The sequence below is a fragment of the Acomys russatus genome, chromosome 11 (assembly GCF_903995435.1).
Source record: "Acomys russatus chromosome 11, mAcoRus1.1, whole genome shotgun sequence".
In the NCBI taxonomy this organism is placed as follows: Eukaryota; Metazoa; Chordata; class Mammalia; order Rodentia; family Muridae; genus Acomys; species Acomys russatus.
The window spans coordinates 34362602-34390090 of NC_067147.1; the positions used below are offsets into that span (position 1 = coordinate 34362602).

Consider the following 27489-nt stretch of genomic DNA (forward strand, 5'->3'; position numbering starts at 1 on the left):
CAATTAAAACAAACTATGGTAATGTTTTTGATAATCAAATGGGGAGGAAAAGTCAGAAGGAGGAAGGGAGGAAGGAAGGACAAATGGATGGATCTCTCTATAAAATACTGGACAAATTTGTGGCGTATATCTTCGGTTAAGTAGTTGCAATAGAACAGTCTGGTATATAGTCACCAAGAAGAATTCTTACCAGAAACAAAATTTGCTGGCAGTGAAATCAGGCTTCAAAATACACCATAAAGAGTGATGTACTGAATTCAAATTTTATAAATACATAATGCAGATCTATCTGTTACTTACATTTAAATATGAGGCAAATACAAGAACAATGGGAAGATGGATGCGTGTCTACTCCAACCTCTGTGCATCCTGGGCATCTGTGTACATTCTCTGGGGAAGGAGAGTGAAACTAGAGTTGTGGGAGGGATGCTAACCATGTCTGTAGCATTATCAAGTTAGAAACAACATGGAGGAAGTCTGAATACTATTAATTCATCATGTTAAGTATCTGGATATTGGTTGTGTTACTATATTTCATGTTTTGTGCATGAGTAATTAAGAATAAAATCATTATGGCAGCCATCTTTTCTGTTAGTGTATTTTAACTTGGAAAAATATCAAATGAATGACTTTTTCTCAACACAGAGATGTGAACTATTTAGGACTCCCAGATTGTCTCAAGAACTGCAGAGTCACAGAGCCATGCATAGTACCTAATATGTTGACTAAAAGCTACCTAGCTAAACTAAATTATTTTTTAAAAATAGAATTATTTTAGAGAAACTTGTCAAAATTAAATCTAGGAAAGCTGACTTGATTATACTCATTAGGAAAATAAACATTATTCATTAATTTTATAATACATTCCTTCAGGCGCTTATGGTTATAGATAAGTTTTTAAAGCTCACTGGATCTATGATGGTACTATAGTGATGGATTCGAGGAGAGAAAAGGCACAGACACAGACCTGTGGTGACGTGTGGATATTTATAGCACAGGGGTGTTTATAAGCTCTCCATAAAGAGTTTTCTGTCCATCACATTCCTGGGGTCCCAGGGCTGGTTGGAACTTCATAGAAGGTTCAGTCCTCACAAACCTTTATCTGATCTATGTTTAGTAAGGTGGTGGGATGTGTGGCTTTCTGGAGCACAGCTGCCGTGATATTTTAGTATTTTTAAACATGCTATATAATGATATGAAAAGCAATGTATAAACGTGGCTTTCATGGCCAGTTAAAACCATACCATGTAGCAAGTACAGTCCATATTTTCCAAGATTCTGTTTTGATTTTAAAAATAGGTAGAAACTCCTTGGAAACAGGATTGACCTTGAAGTCTTGGAAGAAGCTTCGGATGGTGAACAGCCAAGAGTCTTTCACTTTTCAACAGGCCTTATCAGAATTGCTCATATTTTTTGGGAATTAGACAAAGCCATCCTTCCTGTAGGAGGCACAGCACAATATGTGGGCATGAGACTCAGAGCTGATTTTAGGCTACAATTCTGTCTCATCAGAGCTTTAGACACACATTTCTGTTCAGGATAGGACTTGCTCAAATGTATAGATAAAAAGATACAGATACTTAGATAATAAAAAAAAAAGATAATATAAATAATTAGGGCCCTTTAAAGTCAGGTGATGAAAAGCCCCTCTTATCTAGACTTAACTTTGAGCTAATACAAACAAGTCTAATGAATTTGTGCAATTAAGTTATAAGCTTTACTAGATTAAATTGAATGGACCATGGGAAACTCACAATAGGACATTGTAGGTTCAGGGTCTCAGAGTAAGAATGAGAGAGAGAGAGAGAGAGAGAGAGAGAGAGAGAGAGAGAGAGAGAGAGAGAGAGAGAGAGAGAGAGAGAGAGACTGTGTTTCAAACTAATTTCCAAATCAGACCTCTTTTGGCTAGAAAAAGATAAGGGTACTAGTGCCAATAACTATATAATTTTCATATATCCAATACTTTTATGAAAGGATAATATCCTGGCTTACTTCCTATTGACAAAGCAAGCTCTCAAGGCAGGAACCTGAGGGCAGGAGCTGATGCAGAGGTCATGACTGAGTGCTGCTTACTGTCTTACTCTCCATGGCTTGCTCAGCCTGATTTCTTACACAGACCCACTTGTCCAGGGATACTATTGCCTGCAGTAGGCTGAGCCCTCCTATGTAAGTCACTAATCCAGACAATACCCTACACACTGGCCCACAGTCCAATCTCATGGAGTGCTTCCTCAGCTGAGGGTTCTTTTTCCCAGGAGTCTCTAGTTTGTGTCAGGTTAACAAAAACTAACCATCAGAGGTACTTAGCAACTATATTTTAGGGTACATTGGAAGATAAAGATCTATGAAAGCAGAGATAGGTTGTAGAGTGCACATCAAAAGCATGACATTCTCCTTTTAGTGGTTTTCAAATGGCCCTAGACCATTCTAGGCTTGGGTCATACTCATCTGGGTGATGTGTTTTCTGGTGGGTCCACCCTGGTAGCTCATGACTTTTAAAACAGTGTTACCACTAGATAGAATTATATTTAGCCTAAAATTAAGTGCTTCTCATCTTTCTATTATCCTTTTCCTTTTTTTGTGTGTTTGTGTGTCTACTGTAAACACAAGTATGTATATTTGTATATACAGACATACATATGTGAATATGTTTGCCTGCACATATTACACATCTGTGGGCACATGTGGGTGCATGTATGTGTAGGTGTATGGTATACGTGTGCATGCTTGTGAAGGCTTGAGGTTTACATTGGAATCTTTTGCAGTTGCTCTCCACTCTGTTCACCAAAGCAGGAACTTTCAACTGAAGCACAGTGCCGTGATAAGGCTGGTCCACTAGCCAGGTGCTCCTGGAACCACCTACTGAATGCTGGAGTTACAGGTGGACAGCCACACCCACTTGGCATTTACTTGCCTCTGGAGATCTAAACCCCAGTCTCCACCTTTGCTTGTGCAGCAAGCACTTCTACCATGGTGCTCTTTCCCCAGCGCCATATTTGCCATTGTTTTGTTTACCCTAGGCCTGCTTCAGTTTCTAAACATAATTAGAACAATATTTATGTCTACATTTTATGTAAGGGCTTTAGACATTTGACCCTAAATTGTCTACCCTTTCTCTGGATCAAGGAAATAAATGATACTCTCTGTTTTTGAAGGTATTTTTGCCCCCTTCTGAAAATTTATTTGTGTAGAGTAATAACTCTCTTTAGTAATTTAATAACCACATGCTGAAAAAAATATATCATGTTTTCTAATCGTCCTTAAATTGGAGTAGGGGTAATCTCTAACTTTGTTGCCTGCCACTGGATCTCTCATCCCTAGCTGGGCTGCCTTGTTGGTTCCCAGTGTGAGAGGATGAGCTTAGTCTTGCTGTGACTTGTGATGCCTGGCTGTGTTGATACCCCATGGGGCCTCCTGTTCCCTAAGAAGGAAAGAGAGGAATAAGAGAGGGGTATTAGGGGAGCAGGACTTGAGAGCAGGCCTGGGAGAAGAGTAGGGAGAAGGCTTGGTTCAGCCTGTAAGGAGATTAAATTAATAAATAAATGAAAAAAATTCCAGAAGAGATATCTACAAAGACAGTGTTCCCTTTCCAGCCAGGACTACAGAATATGACGTGATCCTTTCCCCTTGAAGTAACAGGTTTCTATTTTTTAGAAAAGAAAGATTTATTTTTACTTTTGAGCTTGTGAATGCTTATGTATCTGTATGTGGATATGTGAATGTACGTGCAAGTGCTCTTAGAAGTAAGACGAGGCCCTTGGATTTCCTGGAACTGGAGTTACAGACTGTTGTGACCCGCCAGACACCATTGGTGGGAACTAAATTCAGGTCCTATGCAAGAGTGAAAAGCATTCTTAGCTGCTGAGCCATCTCTCTAGCTCCATGATCTTAATTTGTACTTTTAGATTTATTTATTTTTACTTTATGTGTCTCAGTATTTTACCTATTTGTATGTACCATGCATATATGCATACATGCATATGCACTGTGTGTATAGGAGCTCACAGAAACCAAAATAGGAAATCAGACCCTGTGCCATCTGAGCTACAGATGTCAACCACCATGTGGATGCCGGGAACTGAACCAAGGACCTCTGCAGGAGCACCTAGTACCTGTAACAGTTGGGCCATCTCTCTTGCCTCTATGTTTGTTGAGTTGTCTTGTCTCAGCTGATGGTCCTAGGCCCCAGGATTAGCAGACCTGAGGTAAAGTCTGGGCAGTGCAAGCAAAAGAAGGGAACCAGAGTGGATGAACTGGAAAAGGATTATACTGGGAGATGCTGTGCTGGGTGACAAGGGAACCCTAGTGAGATCTGGTTTAGGTCCCATGTAGCTGTTACCTGCTTAACACCCAGACCTCATACCCACAAAGGTATCTGAACTTGATATTTAGCATTGTTAAGCTATTTGACTTGTCTGAGCCAAAGTCCTTTTATCTCTGCTGACACCTTGAGATACTGTCCGAAGGCCAGATGTTCATAATACAATCTGCTGACCAGGGTGCTTGCTCACCACAGCTGCTTACTGAATAGTGGTTCCTAGCCGCCTCTCCTATGCCTGTTTGATAGACTTAGCTGCTTCCTTCCCACTCATCCTCATTTCATCAGTGCAGAATCATACTTGCCAAGGGGGGTGTTATTAGGGATAATATTCTTCTGGCATCCTCCTTTCTCCTAAAATCCTACAGATCTGTTTTCTATAGGCAGCCCCTTCATCAGAGTTTTGTGCTTTCTCCGGTTTGCTGTAACTGCAGTAGACTACAGACCTTTATCACAGCTGTTGGATGTCTGTAATTACCAAATTAGTTTAGACCTGTGCTTCCTGCTACAATCCACTTACAGTTATGACTCGTAAAGCTACCCATCCTTCCTGTTGGAGCTAACATGAGCACCGTGAGCCAGAGAAGACTTTCAGTGGACAGGTGAGGCTCTGGAAGATGCTGCCAAGCTAGGAAAACCATTCGAATCTCATGAGTTCTGCAGATTGGACCAAAACTCAAAAGTACCAATCATCCAGTGCGTATTAAACAGTCATTTGTAAATGTAGGCTTCACAAATTTAAAGTCTTTTGTAGTTACAAAATAAATGTAGTAACAAACATATGGCAAAATAATCTCTCTTTAACTCCACAAGTATCTGAAGTAAGGAGTCTTTTCCAGTATTTTTACAATTAAAAGTAATACTTGTTGAATTAAAGATAACTGCCAGCAAGAGCTAAATTGTGCTGCAGGAGGATCTAGGGATAAATTAAATTAAATATTTGCAGACTATGGGTATTCAACGTGTGGCTGGTTTCATTTGCTATGTTCTGTTTAATCTGAGTTTCAATAGGGAAAATAAGATGAAGAAAAAAACCTTGTTTTTCATAGAAAAAAATATAATCTTATGGGTGATATTAACTGTGATCTTAGGTGAACTCCTAAGAAACGAATTACGAATGTGTAAAATTTGAATCAGTGAGCTACATAGTTGGTGGCTTTTTTTTTTTATTTAAAGGAACTAAATTACACTGAATGAGTTGCTCATGGAAACCTTGAACGTCCCTTTCACCCCAACTCTCCATCTTCACCTTGTCTGGGCTGGGGAGGCTGATGTCTGTGGAGTGAGATCACGTTTTCCTTCTCTGCCCTTTGTAGAAGGACAGGATAAGTTGGGCTTTCCCATGATGCCCTTCGATAGGCAAAAGTGAGATTTGCAGATAAAAAAGCACAGGAGTACTACACACAATACAGATCTGCACCTTCTGCTGTCCTTTCTGCGACTGCAACAGGCTGCTCTGCCCTGACTCAGGCAGGTCATAAGAGCACCAGCCTATAATAGACAGCTCCAAAGCAGACAGAAATAATCCCTGTCATCACTGTGACAAAATGCCTGCTGAAAAGAAGGTAAGGGAAAATAGATTTATTTGGGGTTGCAGTTTTCGTGGGTATAGTGTATCACCGTGGAAACCGTAGTGTATTAGTTGGTGGGGGTGGAAGCTTGCAGATAGTTTACATTTAAATGTTGGCTCGTCAGGAGCAGGTAGCATGGATTGAAACCGAGTCAGATTTTAATCCCATCCCCTGCCAACTAGCCCCTACCTTGTTCAGCCTTCACAGCTTCTCAAAACAGCAGCAGCAGCATCTGGAGAACAAGACTTCAATCTTGTGGTGGGAATGCTCTTTATTTAGGACCCCAGCAAATCTTTGATGATCCAAGAATGCTTAATCCATGCACATGGTTTTCTTCATCAAATTGCAGTGCCTGGTCACTTCATGCTTTATAAGGAAGACAGAGCTTTCTTTATCATTATTTAGCTTTCTTATTGTGATCACCTTTCCCCTTGTCTTTTCTCTTTTTTATTTTTTTTAAAGATTTATTTATTATGTATACTGTTTTGCCTGCATGTATGCCTGCATGCCAAGAGAGGGGGCCAGATCTCATTATAGATGGTTGTGAGCCACCATGTGGTTTCTGAGAATGAACTCAGGACCTTTGGGAGAGCAGTCAGAGCTCTTAATCTCTGTAATTATTTGTTTGTAGTGTGTGTATATGTGTGTGGGGGGGTGTAGTACCCACAGGTGCCAGAAGGGGGCATTGGGTACCCTGGAGCTGGAGTTATAGGAGGTTTTGAGCCAGCATGTGGGTGCTGGGAATCAGACCTCAGTATTCTGAAAGAGCAGCCATTGCTGTTAACCACTGAGCCATGTCTCTAGCCCCTTACTCTTTCCTTCCCTGAAAGAAAACAAAGCTTTGTTTCTTCATGACAATGAGCTTTCTGAAGTCAGTATATCAAAATAAAAAATAAAAAAAATAAAAAAAAAAAAAGGATACAAAATGAGCTGCACAAGATTTTTCTGATCTTATTTTAAAAGCTTACTATTTTATTTTTTATATGTCTATATGTGTATCTGACTGTATATCTGTCTTGTAAGTACTGTGCACTGATTGCACCACTCAGACTCCCTGAGTGAATATCTATGCACCACATATGTGCAAGTATTCTCAGAGACCAGAAGTCATTAGGCCCTTGGAACTGGAGTTATAGGTGGCTGTGAGTCCTACAATCTGGGTGCTGGAAACAAATGTCTTCATCAATAGCATCAAGTCCTGCTAAGTGCTGAGCAAATCGTTAGCTCCATGATCTTATCTTAAAATAAAAAGTCTATCATAGTTGATTCATGATTCACCATAAAATAGATTCTGTCAAAAATTTTAAGCTACAAATTGGCATCTTTTCATAAAGACTAGTGTACCTTAAGTTTCTTTTATTTGTTTCACAAATGTTCATTGAATAGATTCTAGATGTTTATAAGTTATTATAGTTGTGGTTATATTAATATATGAATTATCATAGCCCAGGTTACTTAATGTGTATGTCCACATGACAGAGTATAAATATTGATTACAGTTTCGGAAAAATAAGCAGATTATAAAATATACCATTTTGTTTAAAAGTTTAATCATGAAACAAATCCAGATGAAAAATTACATTTTGGGGTGTGTGTGTGTGTGTGTGTGTATGTGTTTTCAAAGATTTCTTTGCATTTGACATGTATGAATTTCCCCTGTGTATATGTAAGTGTACTCTGTATGTGTGTTGTGCCCATGTAGGCCAGAAGAGGGTGCTGGATCCACTAGAACTGGGATTATGAGTGACTATGAGCTGCTATGTGGGTACTAGAAACCTAACCTGGGTCCTCTAAAAGACCAGCAAGTGCTCTTACCCTTTGAGTCATCTCTCCAGCCCCATTACTTAGAAGATTTTAAATGTCTCTTTTTATTGTTATTGTTATTATTATTATTATTATTATTATTATTATTATTATTATTATTATTGCTACTCCTATTCAAGATGAAGATTGCAATTTGTTTTTAAACAAGGTGTTTTCAACCACTCAACCAAATGACAAAATTTAAGAGGATAGACATTATTTGCACACTTTATGATATGTAAAAGTTGGATATGATACTCAATGGGGCAAACTTTTCCTTCCTTTTGTTATCCTGAGCCACCTATGCCCAGTCCCAGCCATCTATTGTTACTAGACTTTTTATATACCACTATTGTTACTATCATTGTTGTCATTTTTGTTATTGTTATTACCATTATTGTATATATGATGTACATGACACATATGACATGGTGTATGTGTGTAAGTCAGAACTGCTCTGTGAAGTCAGTTATCTACTTCCACTTTCATGTAGATTCTCGGGATCCCACTCAAGTCACAAGGCTTATGCCAAATGCTTTTACCTGCTGATCCATCTCTCTGGCTAGCCACCAGGTTCTTGCAGCTCTTTTGGATGTTATCCTGAGGGAGTGTCTCAAATATCATATGCATGCAAGGTTTTGTTTTGTTTTAATGCAGCTAATAAGGACAAGGTTACAGATTCTGAGCATCTTGAGGGTGTCAGATGAGGCTGAGGGTGCTTCCCAGGCCTCTCATGTTGTTTGTTTGTTTGTTTGTGTGTATGTGTTTGTCAGTGGGTCAGAAGGGAGAAATATATCCTCATAAACAACTGTAATTATTGCTTTCTCTTCACCTCACCACTCAAGCTCTAGCTGGTACAGAGTTTTCTACTAATATTGGTCTTTCTGGAGTGATACTATTTTAAAAAATAAATTATAAATAAAGGATGAAAACCAGGAATGTGACACTTTGAAGCATGGCACTGGAGGGGGGTGTGCGGAGGGGGACATACAAAATAGAAGGAGTGGGAAATCTCCCATTACAAACTTATGTACTTTAAAAAAAATAATATAATAAAAACTTTCAAATGTAAGTAATTTTCTAAATTTTGGCAGAGGTTTGTAGACAGCATCATTAATCTAATACATGTGCTATCATCCTTGGAAAGAACACAACCAACCCCCCAAAACCAACACAAAGTGCAAAGATGATGGCAACTTTCTAATATCATAGGCATTCATTTTCCATCTCCAGCAATGAAGTTGTCTCCAGAGATAACTACATTCAGTGTTACCAGGGACACACAAGCTCCCTTGGTTGAATCCTTATACAAGGTTAATTATTCTTATTTTTATTTTTTCTTCCTTGAGGCTGAGTCATAGGTGGCCCAGCCTGACCTCCAATTGTGTGGTTGAGAATCACCTCAAATTGAGCATTAAAATTAATGACATGCATCATGATGCCCAGTTTCATGTGGTACTGGAGTTTGAACCTAGGGCTTTCTCCATGCTAGAAGAGTGTTCCACCAAGTGAAGAAACTAGAGCAGTTAATCTCCTTGTTGCTGTAACAAAATACTTGTCCTTAAGGAAGGAAAGGTTTATTTGTTTATAATTGCAAAGTCGCAGGGAAGGCATAGCAGTGGGAAAAGTGAAGTGTCAGTCATATCACATCTATAGCAAGGAAGCAGAGAGTGACAAATGCTGTTTAGCCAGCTTTTTCTTTGTAGTCTTAAACCCATCCCATGGAATAATGCCCCCACATTTAAGATGGAATCCATCACAGAAATGCCCAGAGATTTCTTTTTAAAGTAAACTTTAGACCATGTCACATTGGAAAGCAATGTAAAACATCACAGATGTTGCACAGGGGTAATATAAAGCATGTGAGCTATACAGGAATGAAAGTTAAATGCCAGTGTTTGCTAATTGCCCTTTACAGAAAAAATTGCAGACTAAAGGGTTGGATCTTGCTCATCTTCCTCCTCTGCAGGTTATGTTAATACAAGTACTGAAGAATTAGACACGAGGTTTGAGTTTAAATGGAGCCAGCGTCAAAGATATGCCATACAGATAAAAATTTTGACCATCAAAGCCTGAACTTATTGGCAGAAAGTATTGAGGATATACAGATTCCCCTTCAATGACATTAGTATCTACCAATCATTCTGTTGGCTTTGACTGTCTGCGAGGCACGCATCTAACTATGTTAAGTGCTGACATTGTTATCTTTAAACAGTTGAGGCTATAGGGAGCATTTGATTGGATATGCCTAAGCCTTGAACATGCTCTGTTCTACCTAGGCTTGTAATGCTTCAGCATGTTAGGCTAAACCAAACAGTATTGAAAAAGAGTAGAACAAACCAATGCCTCTTCTACTTGAAGTTTCAAGTGACTGAAAACTTTGACAAGACCACGTGAAAACAAAGTTAAAAAACTTTTAATGACTTTCTGGTTCTGTGTTACCTCACTCAGGATGATCTTTTCTAGTTCCATCTATTTGCCTGCAAATTTCAAGATTTCTTTCTTTTCGCTCTCGTTTTTTCTTTCTTTCTTTCTTTCTTTCTTTCTTTCTTTCTTTTCTGAGACAAGTTTTCTTTGTGTAGCCATGGCTGTCCTGGACTCACTTTGAGGACCATGCTGGCCTTGAACTCACAGAGATCCCCCTGCCTCTGCTTCCCTAGTGCTGGGATTAAAGGCGAGCACCACCATGCCCACCCTTCAAGATTTCTTTGTTTTAATAGCTGAGTAATATTTCATTGTGTAAATGTATCACAATTTCTTTGTCCATTGTTTGGTTGATGGACATCTAGTTGTATCCCGATTCTGGCTGTTACAAATAGAAGGGCTAGGAACATAGTTGAGCAACTGTCCTTGTTGAGTGTCTTCTGGGTGTTCACTCAGGAGTGGTATGGCTGGGTCTTGTGGTAGCACTGTTCTCAATTTTATGAGAAAGTTACAGATCAATTTCCAAAATGTTTGTAAAAGTTTGCACTCCCACCAGCAATGGAGGAGTGTTCCCTTTTCTCCACATCTTCACCAGTATGCGATGTTACTTGAGTTTTTGATCTTAGCCATTCTGATGGGTTTAAGATGGAACTTCGGTGTTGTTTTGATTTGCATTTTCCTGATTACTAAGGATGTTGAGCATTTCTTTAAGTGCTTCTTCCTCTGTTGAGAACTCTCTGTTTAGCTCTGTACCCAATTTTTAATTGGATTATTTGCTTTGTTGGTGTTTCATTTCTTGAGTTCTTTATATATTTTGGATATTAGCCCTCTGTTGGATGTAAGATTGTTGAAAATGTTTCTCCAGTTCTGTTGAGAGTGTCCTTTGCCTGACAGAAGGTTTTCAGTTTCATGAGGCCCCATGTATTAATTGTTGATCTTAGAACCTTGGCTGTTGGCATTCTGTTTAGGAAGTTGTCTCCTGTGCCAATGACACACATGATATACACTGACTTATAAAAAAAGATATTAGCCATATTATACAGAATAACCATATTACAATCCACAGACCTAAAGAAACTATATAACAAGGAGGACCCTAAGGAGGATGGTTAATTCTCATTCAGAAGGGCAAATAGAACAGATACAGGAAGTGGTTGAAGAGAGGGAACAGGATGGGAGCCTGCCATAGATGTCCTCTGAAAGACTCCACCCAGCAGGGGATAGAAAAAGATGCTGAGACTCACAGCCAAACTCTGGGACAGAGCACTGGGAGTCATATGGAAAAGTTGGGGAATAGAAGGACCTGAGAGGACAGGACCTTCACAAGGAGAACAACAAAGCCAATAAATCTGGGCCCAGGGGGACCTGCAGAGACTGATGCAGCAACCAAGGACCATGAATGCAGAGGACCTAGAGCCCCTGCTCAGATGTAGTAAACAAGCAGCTCATCTCCATATGTGGAGTAGGTGCTGCCCTGACATGGACTTTGTTGTCTACTCATTGATTACTTCCCCCTGGCGGGGCAGCCTTGCCAGGCAACAAAGGAAGAGGATGCAGGCAGTATAAATGAAACATGATAGGCTTATGTCAGATGGCAGGGGAGGAGGGCTCCCCCTTTCCGAGGACCAGGGGAGTAGGAAGAAAGAAAGAGGAAGGGAGGTGAGAGAAGGAGCTACAATTGGGATATAAATTGAATAAATTAAAAATAAATAAAATTTAAAAACCTTTGAATAACTAGGGATGTATTAAAGATCTGAGAGCAAAATTCTGATGAACTTTTAAGTTTAACGTAACATTTCTAAAGAGTATTGAGTTTAAGGCTTTGGTTCTGGGTCCTTTGGAATATATACTTACTGGCTTTTGTTACAGGGAATGTATTTTTCACTGAGAACACTTTCAAAGCAATATGATACACAAGGGAAGTGAATGAGATTTGAAACCAGATCATTTGAATAGCAACTATATTTGTCTGCTTCCTATGAGACTCTGCAGTTTATCTATGCAAAATATTTTGGAACAAAGGAAGTAAGTGGTTTCCATGGTTTTGAAATGTTGACTTTCTGGAGGACTTTACAGAGGCAACTGAAAGATCCAGACTGATTTAGGTGATATCACCAATTAATGATGTCAACAGGAAAACAAAATGTAGCTTTTGGTTCAGAAACTGGGAGAGAGAAACAAAGTTTTCAACAGCTTTCTCATTACAGGCTTGGGAGATGCTCAATAGTTGGCATTTGTCCCAGTGTGAGTACCAGAGTGTGGACTCTTAAACCATGTAAGTGCTGTATGGCTGTGTGAGCTATCCTGTAATCCTAGCCTCTTAAGGTGGAGCCAGAGGACTCCTAAAGAAAGTTATCATATCAGCAATCTGAAACCTCACTGTCTCATTGAATAGGGTGGAAAAACACTGGCAGAGGACTCCAAACATTAACTTCTGATCACCACATACATGGCTGTATGCACCCAAACATGTGTACCCCTTCACATAAAAATATGCAAAATATACACACACCACAAAAAAAAAAAAAAAAAAAAAAAAAAAAAAGGAAAAGGAGACATAATTACTCACTACACCTAGTGAGTGGAGAGAAAACTATTTCTTTTCAGTAAAAAGTCAGGGCGACTCCTTGCATCTTGAGTGCGGAATGAAAGTTTACCATAGCTCATTCATATTATCTTAAACTATATCAACTCCAAGAGTTGAAGAAATCGAGATGCCGAGTCCCTGAAATATTTGCTTCTCCGCTTTCCACCTTCCATTCCTCTGCATTCCCTTTACACTTGGAAACAAAGAATCATCCATCTTTGTTTGAGTGGGGAAGGAATGTTCTGCTTTGGATGGTCCAAGCAAATGGCCTGGCTGTCTAGCAAACACTAGATTCTTCCTGCTAGTCTATGAAAATGTTCTGCTAGGAGGCTTTCATAGCTGTAGTCAACTGCCTGGTATGTAAATGTGTCTTGTGATTTACTGTCACTTTCGAACTGAAAACACACAAAATGACGCCCTAAGAACCAGCAGAGAACAGCTTTCTGGCATTCAGATGCATATCATATGTGCATAATTGATTCTTTGAAAGGTTAAATACCCTGAGCATATGTACACATAGTGGAATGGCAGCCAGGAGTTCCCATCAGTACGGCCCTGGCTTTGTTGTACATAATTCTAAAGCAAATGCCATGTTTCCTCTTTGGGAATTCCAGGATCGGTATTCAGAAAAGCATATGTTCCAGTGTAGATAGCAGCGTGAAGGAATGATACTTTCCGAACAGAAGGACCATTCATGTGGCCAGGACACTAAGCTTTCCAAAGCACAGACGGCCACCATATTCTCTTTGGAATTGAAATACAATTATATATTGAGAACAAGCGCTAAATATAAACAGAGAAGGCCAAGTATACTCCTTTATTCTTGTTTTGTTTTTGAGGCATATTTGCTGGAAGAATTAGCTACTCAAACACACTATAATCCTTAATTAAAATACACAGATCCAATGGCTTGGCAATACTTCATCGTCTTTTCAGCTTATTAGAATTCTAAAGCACAAGTCTTTTCTTATATTTACAGACAATTACAAAGACGCTATGGAAATTAATTTAAAGATCATGCCATTAAGAGCTATGTAGAACTAAATGAAATTGCATACCTTACAAAGAAGGAAAAGAGTAATATGTTTGTTCTAGTTAGCTTCAGCTGTCACCTTGGCAGCCTAGATTCATCTATCTAAGAGTGGACTCCTTAATTAAGGCATTTCCTTTATCAGGTTGGCCTATGGGCATGTCTACAGGGAACTGTCTTGATTGTTCATTGATGTAAGAGTGCAAGCCCACCCAGGAGCCAGAAAGTCAGTAAGCCACGGTCTTCCATCATTTCTGTTTCAGTTCCTTCCTCGATATCCCTCAATAATGGATTGTGACCTTCCCTTTTCAAACTGATTTTGGTCAGAGTGTTTTTTTTTTTTTTGTTTTTTGTTTTTTTTTTCACAGCAACAGAAAGGAAACTTGAGCAGTGTTGCATAATGGTTAATAAGCAAATGGAAGATGAAAATCAGGGTTATTATTGTAAGCATTGTAAACATTATAAGTTTCTTATCTAGGGAAGGGAAGACAGGAAACAGAACATTGTACAAACAAGAAGATTTTTCTTATAATCAACCAAAACTAACAGCTGTTAACTTCTTGAAAAAAATACAAGTTTAGATATCTTTTCCAAATCTTTAAAAGTTGTAAAGACAAAAATCAGAAAAAACAAAGCACCGGTTAAGATGCTTAAGAAGAAATGTGTTCTAGTAATAATCACTGAGCAGGTATAACAATCTCCGGTTGAAGCGGTCAGGCTTTACTTAAAACAACAACATCTGTATAGGTCATACGCTAGGAGCATTTGAATCATTCATCTGTAGAAGATAAGGAAGTAGGAAGACAGACAGCTTGGCCAGACACACACGAGCAAAGCGGCTGATGCCATATAAAGAGTGGGCAAGTTCGGCTTCAGGAGGAAGTGTGATGTCTATCCTCCATCTCCATTCCTGTTCCTGTTTTCACCCCTTGACACTTCTGCACGTAGGCATCTGTTCCCAACACTCCAGGCCTTCTCTCCTGCCCTCTTTATCTGTTTTTTGTTTTTGTTTTTGTTTTTGTTCTATTCCAAGCTAACCATCTTTAAAGCATGGGATATTTACATTCCCACCTCTAGCAGTCATTATTAACTGTGTATCGCTGATTCGGGACTTAACATGGCATTATGTTACTATTTATAATCATGCATTTATTTAATTAATTAAGTCACATAATCTTAAGACAAAACCATAGACTGTTTTTATTCACACCTTTTCCCCCAACTGTCCTTCATCTTGGAACTTACTGTAGGGTTGAGCCTTATCCCCCAGCATTGTCCTACAGATGAATGCATGTCAGAGATCTATTGGAAAGAAAAAAAAACCACACTTGTAAAAAGTGAAGAAGTGCTTGGACTTTGTGGATTCTGTGAGTTGCATCCTCCAGACTGACTAGGAATTCCACATGTAAAGTAGCATACTACCCTAAGGACAAGATCAAATACAATTTCTTCATTTACACCTTTGGACCACGTCCATTATTTAATAGTCAGTAGATGTTACTGTGAAGTGTGAGAGAATTCTCAGCCTGTGATAATCTAACTCACCCCCATGGCTTCCAAGGGGCATGTGATTCAAAGTCTCCAAGTATTGTCATACAGCTCTGCGTCTAAAAGAGAGAAACTGACTGAGAAATCGACGAGCCAGAGAAGTCAAGGAATTAACGCCGTCACTATGAGTGGTAGTCTCAGACAAGGGCCGAGTGAAGCAGAGCAGAAAGAACCGCTCACCGAAGCAAACCACAGATGCTCATGAGGAGATGAGGACACCAGGGACTGGATGTGCCCAGTTTATACCACTGGCCATTGAGAAGTGGACACGGAACCTCCTTTCTATTGGCATGACAGAAAGCTGCCTTCTGAAAACCTCTCTGAAACATGTTATTTCAAAATAGACAATATATGAAGAATTTTGTATAAACCCACTGGATGTACAGTACAGTATATGGTAAAGTACAGGTGCATCCCTCTGTGCCCAAAGCTACTCTCTCTAGAGACAAGCACAGATTCCAGATGCTGCATGAACATAAGCACATCTGTGTATATATGTATGTAAGTCTGTATGCATATGTGCATACAGATATTACATACAGACATTTCATATTTGGTTTATATTTGTGTTTTAGACAATAGATCCATATATTATAATAAATCTTACTTTTTCATTTAACCGCTTCATAGTTATTTTCATTTTCAACTTTATTATGTTTAAGTCCTACTTCAGATACTTATGGTCAGTATGCAACCCTTCTTTCTTGTAAAGATGAATGAATGCTTTTTATAATAGTTTGTGCTTTGTTCTAAGCCCTAGTATTCAACATGCAGGATTAGAGATTCCTTGTCTTGAAGCCGAGCTCTAGCATGCATCACCTTTTCCTATAAATATGTAGTGCATCCTTCAAAGTTCATCTCTAAAAGTTCCTCCTGCCATACCTTTGTATCACATCCCCCTTACATGAATCACTCCTAAATGTGTGCCCCAGGATATGCTTTTGAGATCATGCGATTCAGCAAAATGGGTACAGAGGTCAGGCAACTCATGGCAGGAGCCACAGTCAGAGGCATCATCCCTAGTGCCACACAGAGGGTACCTGGCTTGGGACAGGCTGATGGCATGTGAACCAAAGTCAGAATCTAGCTGGCACTGCTCTAACTGCCCACCCAAGTTTGCCACTCTCTTTCAAGGCAATGAAACTAAACACATATCTTAGCATCATGAGCTGACTGCATGCCTGAAACTGTGTCTTAAAGAAGAGATTTAAGTGGCTGAATGTTTTGTCCTTTTATTCTCCAGATAGCAACTTCATCCTGGCCAACGCCCAGGTGGCAAAGGGTTTCCCTATAGTCTACTGCTCCGATGGCTTCTGTGAGCTGGCTGGCTTTGCACGAACCGAAGTCATGCAGAAGAGTTGCAGTTGCAAGTTTTTGTTCGGAGTGGAGACCAACGAGCAGCTGATGCTTCAGATAGAAAAGTCCCTGGAGGAGAAGACAGAGTTCAAAGGAGAAATTATGTTCTACAAGAAGAATGGTGAGTTGTCTTTCTTTGGTACCTACTGGAGAGACCACTAGCTGCTTTATGACCACTCCAGCTGAACAGTATTGTGCAGAAGTATAGTGTTTGAGAGAAGTTTCTCCAATGACATGGATGATGGCTCTGGTTTCATCACTGACAGAATAAATCATATTTAATATTATATTAGAGTTAAAACTCTTCCTATATCAATACATGAGCTGAATTAACATGTTAAAACAAATTCTACTGCTACCAAAAGTCATTTTTAAATTGTACACATTCCCACCAGCAATGAAGGAGTGTTCCTCTCTCTCCACATCCTCGCCAACATGTGGTGTCATTTGAGTTTTTGATCTTAGCCATTCTGATGGGTGTAAGATGGAATCTCAGTGTCATTTTGATTTGCATTTCTCTGATGACTAACGAGGACGAGCATTTCTTTAAGTGTTTCTCGGCCATTTGATATTCCTCTGACAACCACTTTGGAAAGCTATCTGGCACTTTCTCAGAAAAATGGGAATAGGGCTTCCTCAAGACCCAACTATCCCACTCCTTGGAATATACCCAGAAAATGCCCTACCACACAACAGGAACATGTGCTCAACCATGCTCATAGCTGCTTTATACATAATAGCCAGAACATGGAAACAGCCTAAGTGTCCCTCGGTAGAAGAATGGACTAAGAAACTGTGGTACATATTTACCCTATGGAATACTACTCAGCTATTAAAAACAAGGAATTCACAAAATTTGTGAACAAATGGATTGATCTAGAAATTATCATAATGAGTGAGTTTGCCCAGAAGCAAAAAGAGACAAATGGTATATACTCACTTACATCAAAACACTAGTCCAAGGGATACATACCATGAAAAACTTTACTTACCAAGAAAGTGGGTCAGAGGAGAGGACATCCTATTGAGACTTTAGGCGAGAGTAGCATGGAAGAATGGGGAAATAGTAGGACCCACAGGGTCCTGGAAACCTACAAGAAGAACTTTATGACAGGCAGATCTGGGTCCTGGGGTCCTCCTCAAACTAAGGCACCAGCCAAGGAGAATATAGGCAGTAAACTTTGAACCCCTACCAAGACCTAGCCGACGAACATGATATTCTCCACTGTTGAGTGCAGAGTGAGATCTGACTCTCACACGAACTCTGGTGCCCCTCTTCTGACCATGTCCCCTGGATGGGGAGGCCTGGCGGCACTCAGAGGAAGGATAGCAAGTTACCAAGAAGAGACTCAATATTCTAAGAGCATATATAGGGGGAGGAGGTCTCCCTCAATCACAGACATAGGGGAGGGGAGAAGGGGGGAAGTGGGAGGGAGGGAAGAATGGGAGGAAACAGGAAAAGGGCTAACAATCGAGATGTAATATGAATAAATTAATAAAATAAAAAAAATAAATTGTACACATACATAATGATTGTTAATAAATACCTTTTATTCCATGATCATTTCCAAACATCATATTTTTAAGAACTACATGTCAATCTTAGTCACTTAAAGCAGAAATTCCTAGGGTTGCCTGCCAGAAAAGTAAGTTAAGTAAAAGAACATAAGCATATGCTTTTTTTTTTACAAATCCTGCTCTCTCCACATAGAGATTTTAAAGACCAAATGAGACAGAGTAGTCAGTTTGCAGGACAGAAAACTACCAGTGGGGGAAAAGCCACCTGTTTTCCTGTGGGTGCATTTCTATGAGTCTCTTCTCAATTAGAGAGGATGTGGCATTTGTGGTGCTGGCATCTCATGTGACAGTGGATATTGCTCACTTATGGGCCCTGCAGCTGTAAGAATTCCGAAGGTTGCATGTGGGTAGGCTATTAGAGGATTAGAAGTCATCATTTCATCTTAGTAATACAAGTCCATTAGTTTTAGCTAAGTATGTAGGTACCAAGCTAGACAACATATTTCTAGCCTTTTTTGTAGCCAGATAGATATGCAACTAAGATTTGGGATGATACATGAAAAGGACTGACTTACATAATTTCTAGAGAAAATCCCTTAAAATAAAATTATCTTCCCTCTATTTTTTTCTTTTCCTTTTCCACGGTACTATGAACAGAGCTGTCTTAGCAAGAAACTATGTAGTGAAGGCATAGCCCCTAATGGGGTTGAGTTTTAAGCCATTCAAGAGACAATTAAGATTTAATGAAGCCACAAAGTGAGGCCTTAATCTAATATGACTCCTCTTCTCATAAGTAGTGGAAGAGGGAACAGGGATGCGCACTCAGTGGGGACTGACCATGTGAGGACACTCTAGCACAAAGCTTCTGGACTTTCTTAGTGTTGACATCCGTCAGTAGTTTTTTGTTTGGGAGGCTGTCCCATGCACTGACAAGCATCAGCAGACCTGTAGTCTCCAGGTCTCTTAGTATTTAAGGGTACTGAAGTCAGTGCCAGGAAAAAAAAAAAAAACAACCAAACAAAAACTCCAGCCACCTTTAGAAGACACTTGTCCTTGGATGGCATTCTCTGATCATTGCAGCCTTTGGATACAGTCACCCTGACCTGTTGGAAAATACCCTTCTAGAACAAGATGCCCCAGTTCTTTGGCACTAGAACCGTGCTTCAGACCATTGTGTTTTTTTCAGTGACAATTGAGAAGGCCTACATAGCAAGTATGATCCAATGAAAGGATTCTAGCTCTGTGTAATTATACCACAGTGGGTGAAAAGAAGCCTGGGATAAAAGAACATGGGGAAGTCACTAAGGCCGTAGACTGGCAGAGGACCGATAAAGCTGCTGTCATAGGAAACAAAAGGGGAAAGACATCCTTTGTGTAAAATACCCGTTGACTACAGATGCATCCTAACTCAGGATGGTGCCTTGTGTAGGTCACTCTAAGTCCATTTAGAGTCTTTGTTTTTATGCTTCTTCAAAATTTCCACTGTTCTCCTACTGAGAAAGACTTGGGCCAAGGAGAAAAATCTAGTGCTAGAGCAAAGGGTAGAGGCTTTGGAGATGGGGTAGGTCTAAAGTTGAAAGCACATGGTAGAGGCACTATCCAAAGAATCTAGAAGAATTTCCTGAACCCGTTTTCTTAAGTATGCTTATAGCCTTGGACACATGTGAATGGAAATCAATAAGGGTACAATTCTCTCAAAGCAATCACCCCAGGGGATTGTCTGGCATTCAGAGCAACTAATTGATCTACTTATAGGTAATTTGAATTGCCATCTATGCTGCTCAGCTTATGCTGCATCAGAGATCTTTATATGAACATCTGTCCCTTCGTGCAACTGGAACTCTGAAAGTATGTGCATTAGAGGCTGTCCCATCCCCATAGCTTAGAGCCCGGAGTCTTGAGGACCATTTTCAGCTGGTAATTCCTTAATGTATGCTTCTGAAAAGAAATAGGAATTGATTATTAGAGAGATTTATGGATACATGGAGCTATGTCTGCATTTTAGATTTTTTAAAAAATGCTCATGACATAAAGGATCTTCCTTCTCTTCCTCAAGGAGCATGCTCACGTTAATAAGCTCTGGAAATGCCTCCTTTCCAGAAGCTGTTAGCCCAGTTGACCCATGACTGATCAGATAACCCATTGGGCATTTATAACTGAGTTTTGTGACTAGTGATTGTCCCAAACAATGTCATTGTCCTCTCTCTTGTAGACTCTATACATTTTGTGCAGTTTTCCTTTCTCCTTCATGAGGATACTGGTGAAAGCAGTCAGTGTTTTTTCTCTATCATCTTTGTACACCCTTCTGGTGTTAAAATAACTGAATTTTGCACCTATCCATCATTCAAAAATAATGAAGAACTTGAGTAAACAAACTTCTTCAATCCTTCATGCTATTGCATTTTCAAAACAAGAAAAATGGGGTGTGTCTTCAGGCTTGGCCCAAAGTCAACCTGGTGAGTAACTTCTCTTCTGTCCCATTGCAACAAGGAGAAACACGTCTTTTGTCTTCAGTCTTTCCCCAAAGCTGCCTAACTTGTTTAGCATGCTGTGTGTGTGAGCATTTCTGAGACTTTCTCAAAATCCCTCGAGCCAAGGACAGAAAGCTGAGATGGATGCCATCTTAGACTTTTGCCTTATCTAGCCTTTTTGTTATACTTCAGTGGCAATGATTTGTGTTTTCTATGTGTTACTCAAGTTCCCCCTGGTTGAGCACCCAGTCCCAGCCTCTGTGTCTTCTCTCTAAAGACACTACTTTCTGTAGACCAATAACATCATTTGCCTTTCCTGGGGAAAAGAAAAGCAGAGCCAGAAATAGAAAATGTATCTTAGGACAAAGATTTTTTTTGAAAGAAATTAAATTGTGTTCCGTAAACTTATCAGAATACTTTCTTGGATATCAGTTTGTTCAAAGTCTTGTTCCATCAAGTACTGAAAACTGGGTCTGATGGAGGCCAAATTCATGGCTTCATAAGTCTTGAGCCTACAAGTCCGAGAACCAGTTATCTAAAGGCTTGGCTCTTTCCACGAACTGTGAGAAAGTATCTGTTCTTTAGCTCTAGCTTTGTTGGTGCCTCTGTGGCTACCTTTGGCATAGCTTGGCTTGAGGAAGCAACCCCTTATCTCTGCCCTCATCTTTGCACATGCTTACACAGTATATACCCCAATCCCCCTTGTAAATTTGTTTTTATATTAGTTGCCTTTATTTATTCATTCATTTATTTATCATATGTATGTATGTGCATGAACCATAGCATACATGTGTAAGCCCCAGACAAATTATTTTTTATCATTTTTTATTTTTTATTTAATTAATTTATTCAGATTACAACTCAGTTGTTATCCCATCCCTGTATCCTCCCATTCTTCTCTCCCTCCTGCTTTCACCCTATTCCCCTCCCTTAGGTCTATGACCACGGGGGACCTCCTCCCCTACTATATGATTATAGGCTATCAAGTCTCATCTTGGTGGCCTCCTTATTTTTTCTTTGAGTACCATCAGGCCTCCCCACCAAGATGAAGTGGTCAAATATGGGACACCAGAGTTCATGTCAGAGTCAATCCCCACTCTCCACATAACTGTGGAGAATGTCCTATCCATTGGCTAGATCAGAGTAGGGGTTCGATGTTTACTACTTGTATTGTCCTTAGTGCAATAGTTGAGCAGACCCCCTGGTCCCTGATCCATCGATAATGATGGTCTTCTTGTAGGTTTCTAGGACCCTCTGGATCCTTCTATTTCCCCATTTTCCTATATTTCTCTTACCTAGAGTCCCAGTAGGATGTCCTCACATTTATCCCAATCTCCTGGTAAGTGAAGACTTTCAGGGGACAAGCCTTTAAGGCTAGTGCCCAATTATAATATATACCATGTGAGTCTCTCTGCTTCTGGGTTAACTCACTCATTATGATCATTTCTAGCCCCATCCAGTTGTCCACAAATTTCAGGATTTCCTTGTTTTTAATAGCTGATTAATATTCCATGATGTATATGTACCATGGTTTCTTTATCCATTCTTCTACTGAGGGACACTTAGGCTGTTTCGTTTCTGGCTATTATGAATAAGGCTGCTATGAACATGGTTAAGCATATGTCCCTGTTGTGTGCTGGAGAATTTTCCGGGTATATTCCAAGGAGTGGAATAGCTGGGTCTTGAGGAAGCCATATTCCCAGTTTTCTGAGACAGTACCAGATAGATTTCCAAAGTGGTTGTACAAGTTTGCATTCCCACCAGCAATGAAGGAGTGTTCTTTCTCCACATCCTCACCAGCATGTGGTATCACTTGAATTTTTGATCTTAGCCTTTCTGATGGGTGTAAGATGGAATCTCAGAGCCATTTTGATTTGCATTTCTCTGATGACTAAAGACCTTGAGCATTTCTTTGGTTTTCTCAGCCATTCGATATTCCTCCATTGAGAATTTTCTATTTAGTTCTGAGCCCCATTTCTCAATTGGGTTATTTGGTTTGGTGATATTTAATTTCTTGGTTTCTTTATATATTTTAGATATTAGACCTTTGTCATATGTAGGGTTGTTGAAGATCTTTTCCTAATCTGTAGGCTGTTGCTTTGTTCTTTTGACAGTGTCTCCTGCCTTACAGAAGCTTCTCAGCCTCATGAGGTCCTATTTATTGCTGACGTTAAGGCCTGGGCTGTTGGGGTTCTGTTCATGAAGTTATCTCCTGAGCCAATGTGTTCCAGGCTCTTCCCCACCTTTTCTTCTTACCGATTTAGTGTCTCTGGTTTTATGTTGAGGTCTTTAATCCACTTGGACTTGAGTTTTGTGCATGGTGACCTATATGGGTCTAGTTGCAGTTTTTTATATGTAGACATCCAGTTAGACCAGCACTATTTTTGAAGATACTATCCTTTTTTCATTGAATAGATTTGGCTTCTTTGTCAAAAGTCAAGTGACCATATGAGTGTGGATTCATTTCTGGGTCTTTGATTCAATTCCACTGATACACCAGCTTATTGCTGTGCCGGTACCATGCTGTTTTAATTACTGTTGTTCTGTAGTATAGCTTGAGATCAGCTATGGAGATTCCTCCAGAGGATCTTTTATTGTATAGGATTGTTTTAGTTATCTGGGTTTTTTGTTTTTCCATATGAAGTTGAGAATTGATCTTTCAATGTCTTTTTTAAATTGTGTAGGTATTTTGATAGGGATTGCATTGAATCTATGAATTGCTTTTGGTAAGATGGTCATTTTTACTATGTTAATTCTCCTGATCCATGAACAAGGGAGATCCTTGCATCTTCTGATGTCATCTTCAATCTCTTTCTTCAGAGATTTGAAGATTTTTTCAAACAAGTCCTTCACTTGCTTGGTTAGAGTTACTCCTAGATATTTTATATTGCTTGTGGCTATGATGAAAGTTGTAGTTTTCCTAATTTCCTCCTCTGCATAATTGTCATTTGTATATAGGCAGGCTACTGACTTTTTTGAGTTAATTTTTTATCCAGCCAATTTGCTGAAGGTGTTTATCAACTGTAGGAGTTCTCTGGTGGAATTTTGGGGGTCACTTATATGCACTATCATATCATCAGCAAATAGGGATAATTTGACTTCCTACTTTCCCATTTGGATGCCCCTGATCTCTTTTTGTTGTCTTATTGCTCTGCCTAGTGAAGAGATATGGAGAAAGTGGGTAGCCTTCTCTGATCCCCGATTTCAGAGGGATTTCCTTGAGTATCTCTCCATTTAATTTTATGTTGGCTATTGGATTGCTGTATATAGGCTTTATTGTGTTTAGGTATGTGACTTCTATCACTGATCTCTCCAAAACTTTAAACATGAATGGGTGTTGCATTTTCCAGACAACTTATTAAAGTCTATTCTCTCCTTCTACCATGTGTGACCTAGAGATTTAGCTCTGGTTGAAAGGCTCAACATTCAGCCATATCACTGGCCCAAAGCTTTGCTTTTATAAAGAGCCTAGTCATTTAGCTTTATATCCTGTCTTGAAAACTTCCTTTAACTTGATTACTTTGTAAAGAACCCTTCTTGAATATGGTTATTTAATAGCTATTGGGAAATGGACTTCAATACATTCTTATTTTGGAGGGGAGAATATTAACCTAAAGTACCTAGTTAAACTCCCATTAGATTAGGTGTTAAGTTACCCTCTCAAGATTATCAATTAGTAAATTAAAAAAACATTACACAGAAGCACTCTTACTCCAAAGTCCTTGCTCTTGAATCTCCATGTTCTGTGCTACATTGGAGATGAGGCTTCTTTCCAGGGTGATTAACAAATGCCGGATATTTTCAAGGTCTTAAATAATATTCAAAAGCCTATCAGACCTTCCAGCAGTAAAATGTTGGCTCTAACCATGTGAAGGCACAGAGTGGTGATTTATCACTGAATCTCCAACAATATAAACCATCCTGTAAGAGATAAGACTGAGTTGGCCATGGTGGCACATGCCTTTAATCCCATTCTCTCCTCCTTTTTGAGACAGAGTTTCACTGTATAGCCTAGGCAGACTTCAAATGGACAAATCCTCTGCCTCAACTTCCTGGACACTGGAATTATAGGCCTGCCCAACCTTTCCTGAGTTTTATACAGTATTCCTTAGATCTGATCCTTCTGTTATTTTCTCCTTTGACCTACACTATGTCAGAGTCTCCTTCTCTTCAACTCTGGCCATTGTTACAATGTTTCTTTGCATGTTGCTGTGATAAAACACCAAAGCAATGCAAGGGCAAGAGGTTCACTTCTGAAGGTACAGGTATATATGTCTCTGCATTCTGCAATTCCATTTTGCATTCACCTATGGACGGATTTATTATCTTGACTGTTCATTATGTTGACTGTTGAGAATCATGCTTCTGAGAACATGGGGGTGCACATAAATATACTAGCGGGCAAGTCACTTCCATTGTGTACACTCCCAAAAGAGCAATTGTGGATCATCTGACCAAGATGGAGTTCCAGCCTCTTAGGAACTGCTTAAGAACTACTTCCCACAGTGGTTTCTCTCACACCAACAATGCACGTGTTCCCATAGCAATTCTAACACATGTGAGAAAGCGGATACCTCACAATGGTTTTAATTGATAGCTTTTCAAGTAACACAGCTGGATCACCATCCATGCAAGTTCACTTCCCGTCTTTCTGTCAGACTATAGATGTTCTTGTTCTTCAGTTATGTGTGTTAGATGTTACACTTTTACGTGATGTGTTGTTTTTCAAACAACTTTCTAGGCCTGGAGGGGGCCTGTTTTCCTTCTTGGTGGTTCCTTTTATAGTCTCTTTTTACTTTGTTTTGCGCTATTATATCGAGATTTTGTGTGCATTACTGTGAAATGTATGCTTTTAAATCATATATCCATTATATCAGGCCATTTTTGTCGCTAGGGTTGATTTTTGTGTGAGTAAACTTTTCTAAAATATCAATATACTTCATTGTTTTACATATAGAAATCCAGTTTTCTCATCTTCATTTATTGAGCAGACTGTCACTCGTGACTTTTTCTTCTTGGTGGGCTTGTTGAAAATTAGTTGGCTACACATTAGGCCTCATTTCCTGGCTCTGCATTTTGTTACAGTCTTCTCTGTGTCTCTTTTAATGACAGCACCATATTGCTTTGCATGCTATGGTTTTCTAATAGAGGACTAAACCAAATAGAGTGATAACTCCAACTTTCCAACATTACTGGGGCTTTGTTCTTCAATAATTACCATAACAGTTTTAGCTCTTTCATGCTTCTATCTATTTTTTAGCATTGGCTTTCCTGTCTCTTGGAAGAATGCTGTTGCGATGCCTAAGTAATTACATTGGATGTACATATTACATTTTAAAAAATGGACACATCAACAAAGTTGATTCTCCAGAGGTGTACATGTGGGGTGCCTTTGCATTGATTTGTGTCTTCTTTAGATTCTTTTATCAATGCCTTGAAGTTTTCAGTGTACAGGTCTATTATTTCACTACTATCTTTCCTTCTGACACTACGTTTATGCATAAGATCATTGAGTGAGTTTTTATGTTTAGTTATTCAATATGACACTGTCACAGATTTCTAGAATATCTCATTACAACCTGTAAGTATTTTAGACTTGGAGTTCAATGTAGAAACATAGGAAAAATGGGGTTTCAGAATGTCAAATTATTACTCTCAAAGTTAACATTTTAAGTGAGGAGTATGTGCGGCTTTGCCAGTTTCATTACTGAGAGATGGGTTTTTAGCTAGTGCTGTGTAAGAGCCAATGTTCAAAGCAAAGTGTACTGGGTACATCTGTGCTATATATGAACGAGAAGAATGTACTTTTTGTGAGAAAACACAGTTTCTACAGTGCAATGGTGTGCCTCTGAGACTTCTCAGCACGGTCATAATTTATAGTTATGGTAGAATGCCATAGTTAGAAACCACTAAGGCAAGTCTCCTGGGACTCTCCTTCAAGAAGAGAGTTAGAAACCAAATGTTAATGACAGAAAACAAAGGATACTGCATACTGAGAATGAGTACCTGGAGAGAAAACATGTCTTCTAAGTAAGACAGGATGGTTTGCCCACAGGAACCAGGAGAAAGAAGAAGACATTTTGTTTGTGATGATCCCCAGGACAAGATCATCTGTGTAGATGTGCCTGTGTCATCACCAACCAGGGCATCTAAAGCAGCCTTCAGGACAGCATGCTTAGATTTGTGCATACCTAGAACCAAGAAGGCTAGACTGTGGGGAGAATTCTGTTGAAATATAGAACTGTTTGTGATCATCTACAGCCCCCCCCCAAAAAAAAACTGTGAAAATTAGATTTTGAACGCTATTGGAAAAAGCTGTGTAAGAGATTAAAGCTCACAGGCTGGATAAAGGGAAAAAGCAGAGTCTGTGTAGTGCCCCGGGTATCCACTTCTGTGTGATATGGCATTTACAGTTTGGTTTCTTGAAATATCTATTATCATATCTTAAAGTTTTGTGAGTCAGGACTTGGGCTGACTTGGGAAATTACTTTTTTAATGTGGAGTTAGTAGAGATGATACTGTCTAGAGGTCTTGATAAGGTTTATTTTCTCTGCCAGTTAAAGAATCAAAAGGGAGAAAAATCTTGACCACAACAGGTTGGAGCAAGGAGAATCTTAGACACTGCAGACAGAGTCATCCAGTGAAGTAAAGCTGTTGTTACTAGGAGAAAGGAGAGAGAGAGAGAGAGAGAGAGAGACAGACAGACAGACAGACAGACAGACAGACAGACAGAACGGAGACAGACAAAGACGGAGACAGAGACAGAGAGAGCAGTGAGGGACTTGCAGGCTTCAAATATAGTCACTCCTAGAATGCTTGGGGTTTTACAGACCTTTGAGGAGGCAATCCTTTTTTTTTTTTTT

General features: G+C 39.5%; 1 protein-coding gene across 1 annotated transcript in view; it reads left to right on the forward strand.

The window, feature by feature from the left end:
- The window catches only part of Kcnh8 (potassium voltage-gated channel subfamily H member 8), a 385997-nt gene that overhangs the window by 86739 nt on the left and 271769 nt on the right, over positions 1 to 27489 (forward strand). Inside the window, exon 2 of the mRNA XM_051153057.1 lies at positions 16525 to 16758. Coding sequence (XP_051009014.1) covers positions 16525 to 16758 — 234 coding nt within the window. The remainder of the gene's footprint in view (positions 1 to 16524; positions 16759 to 27489) is intronic.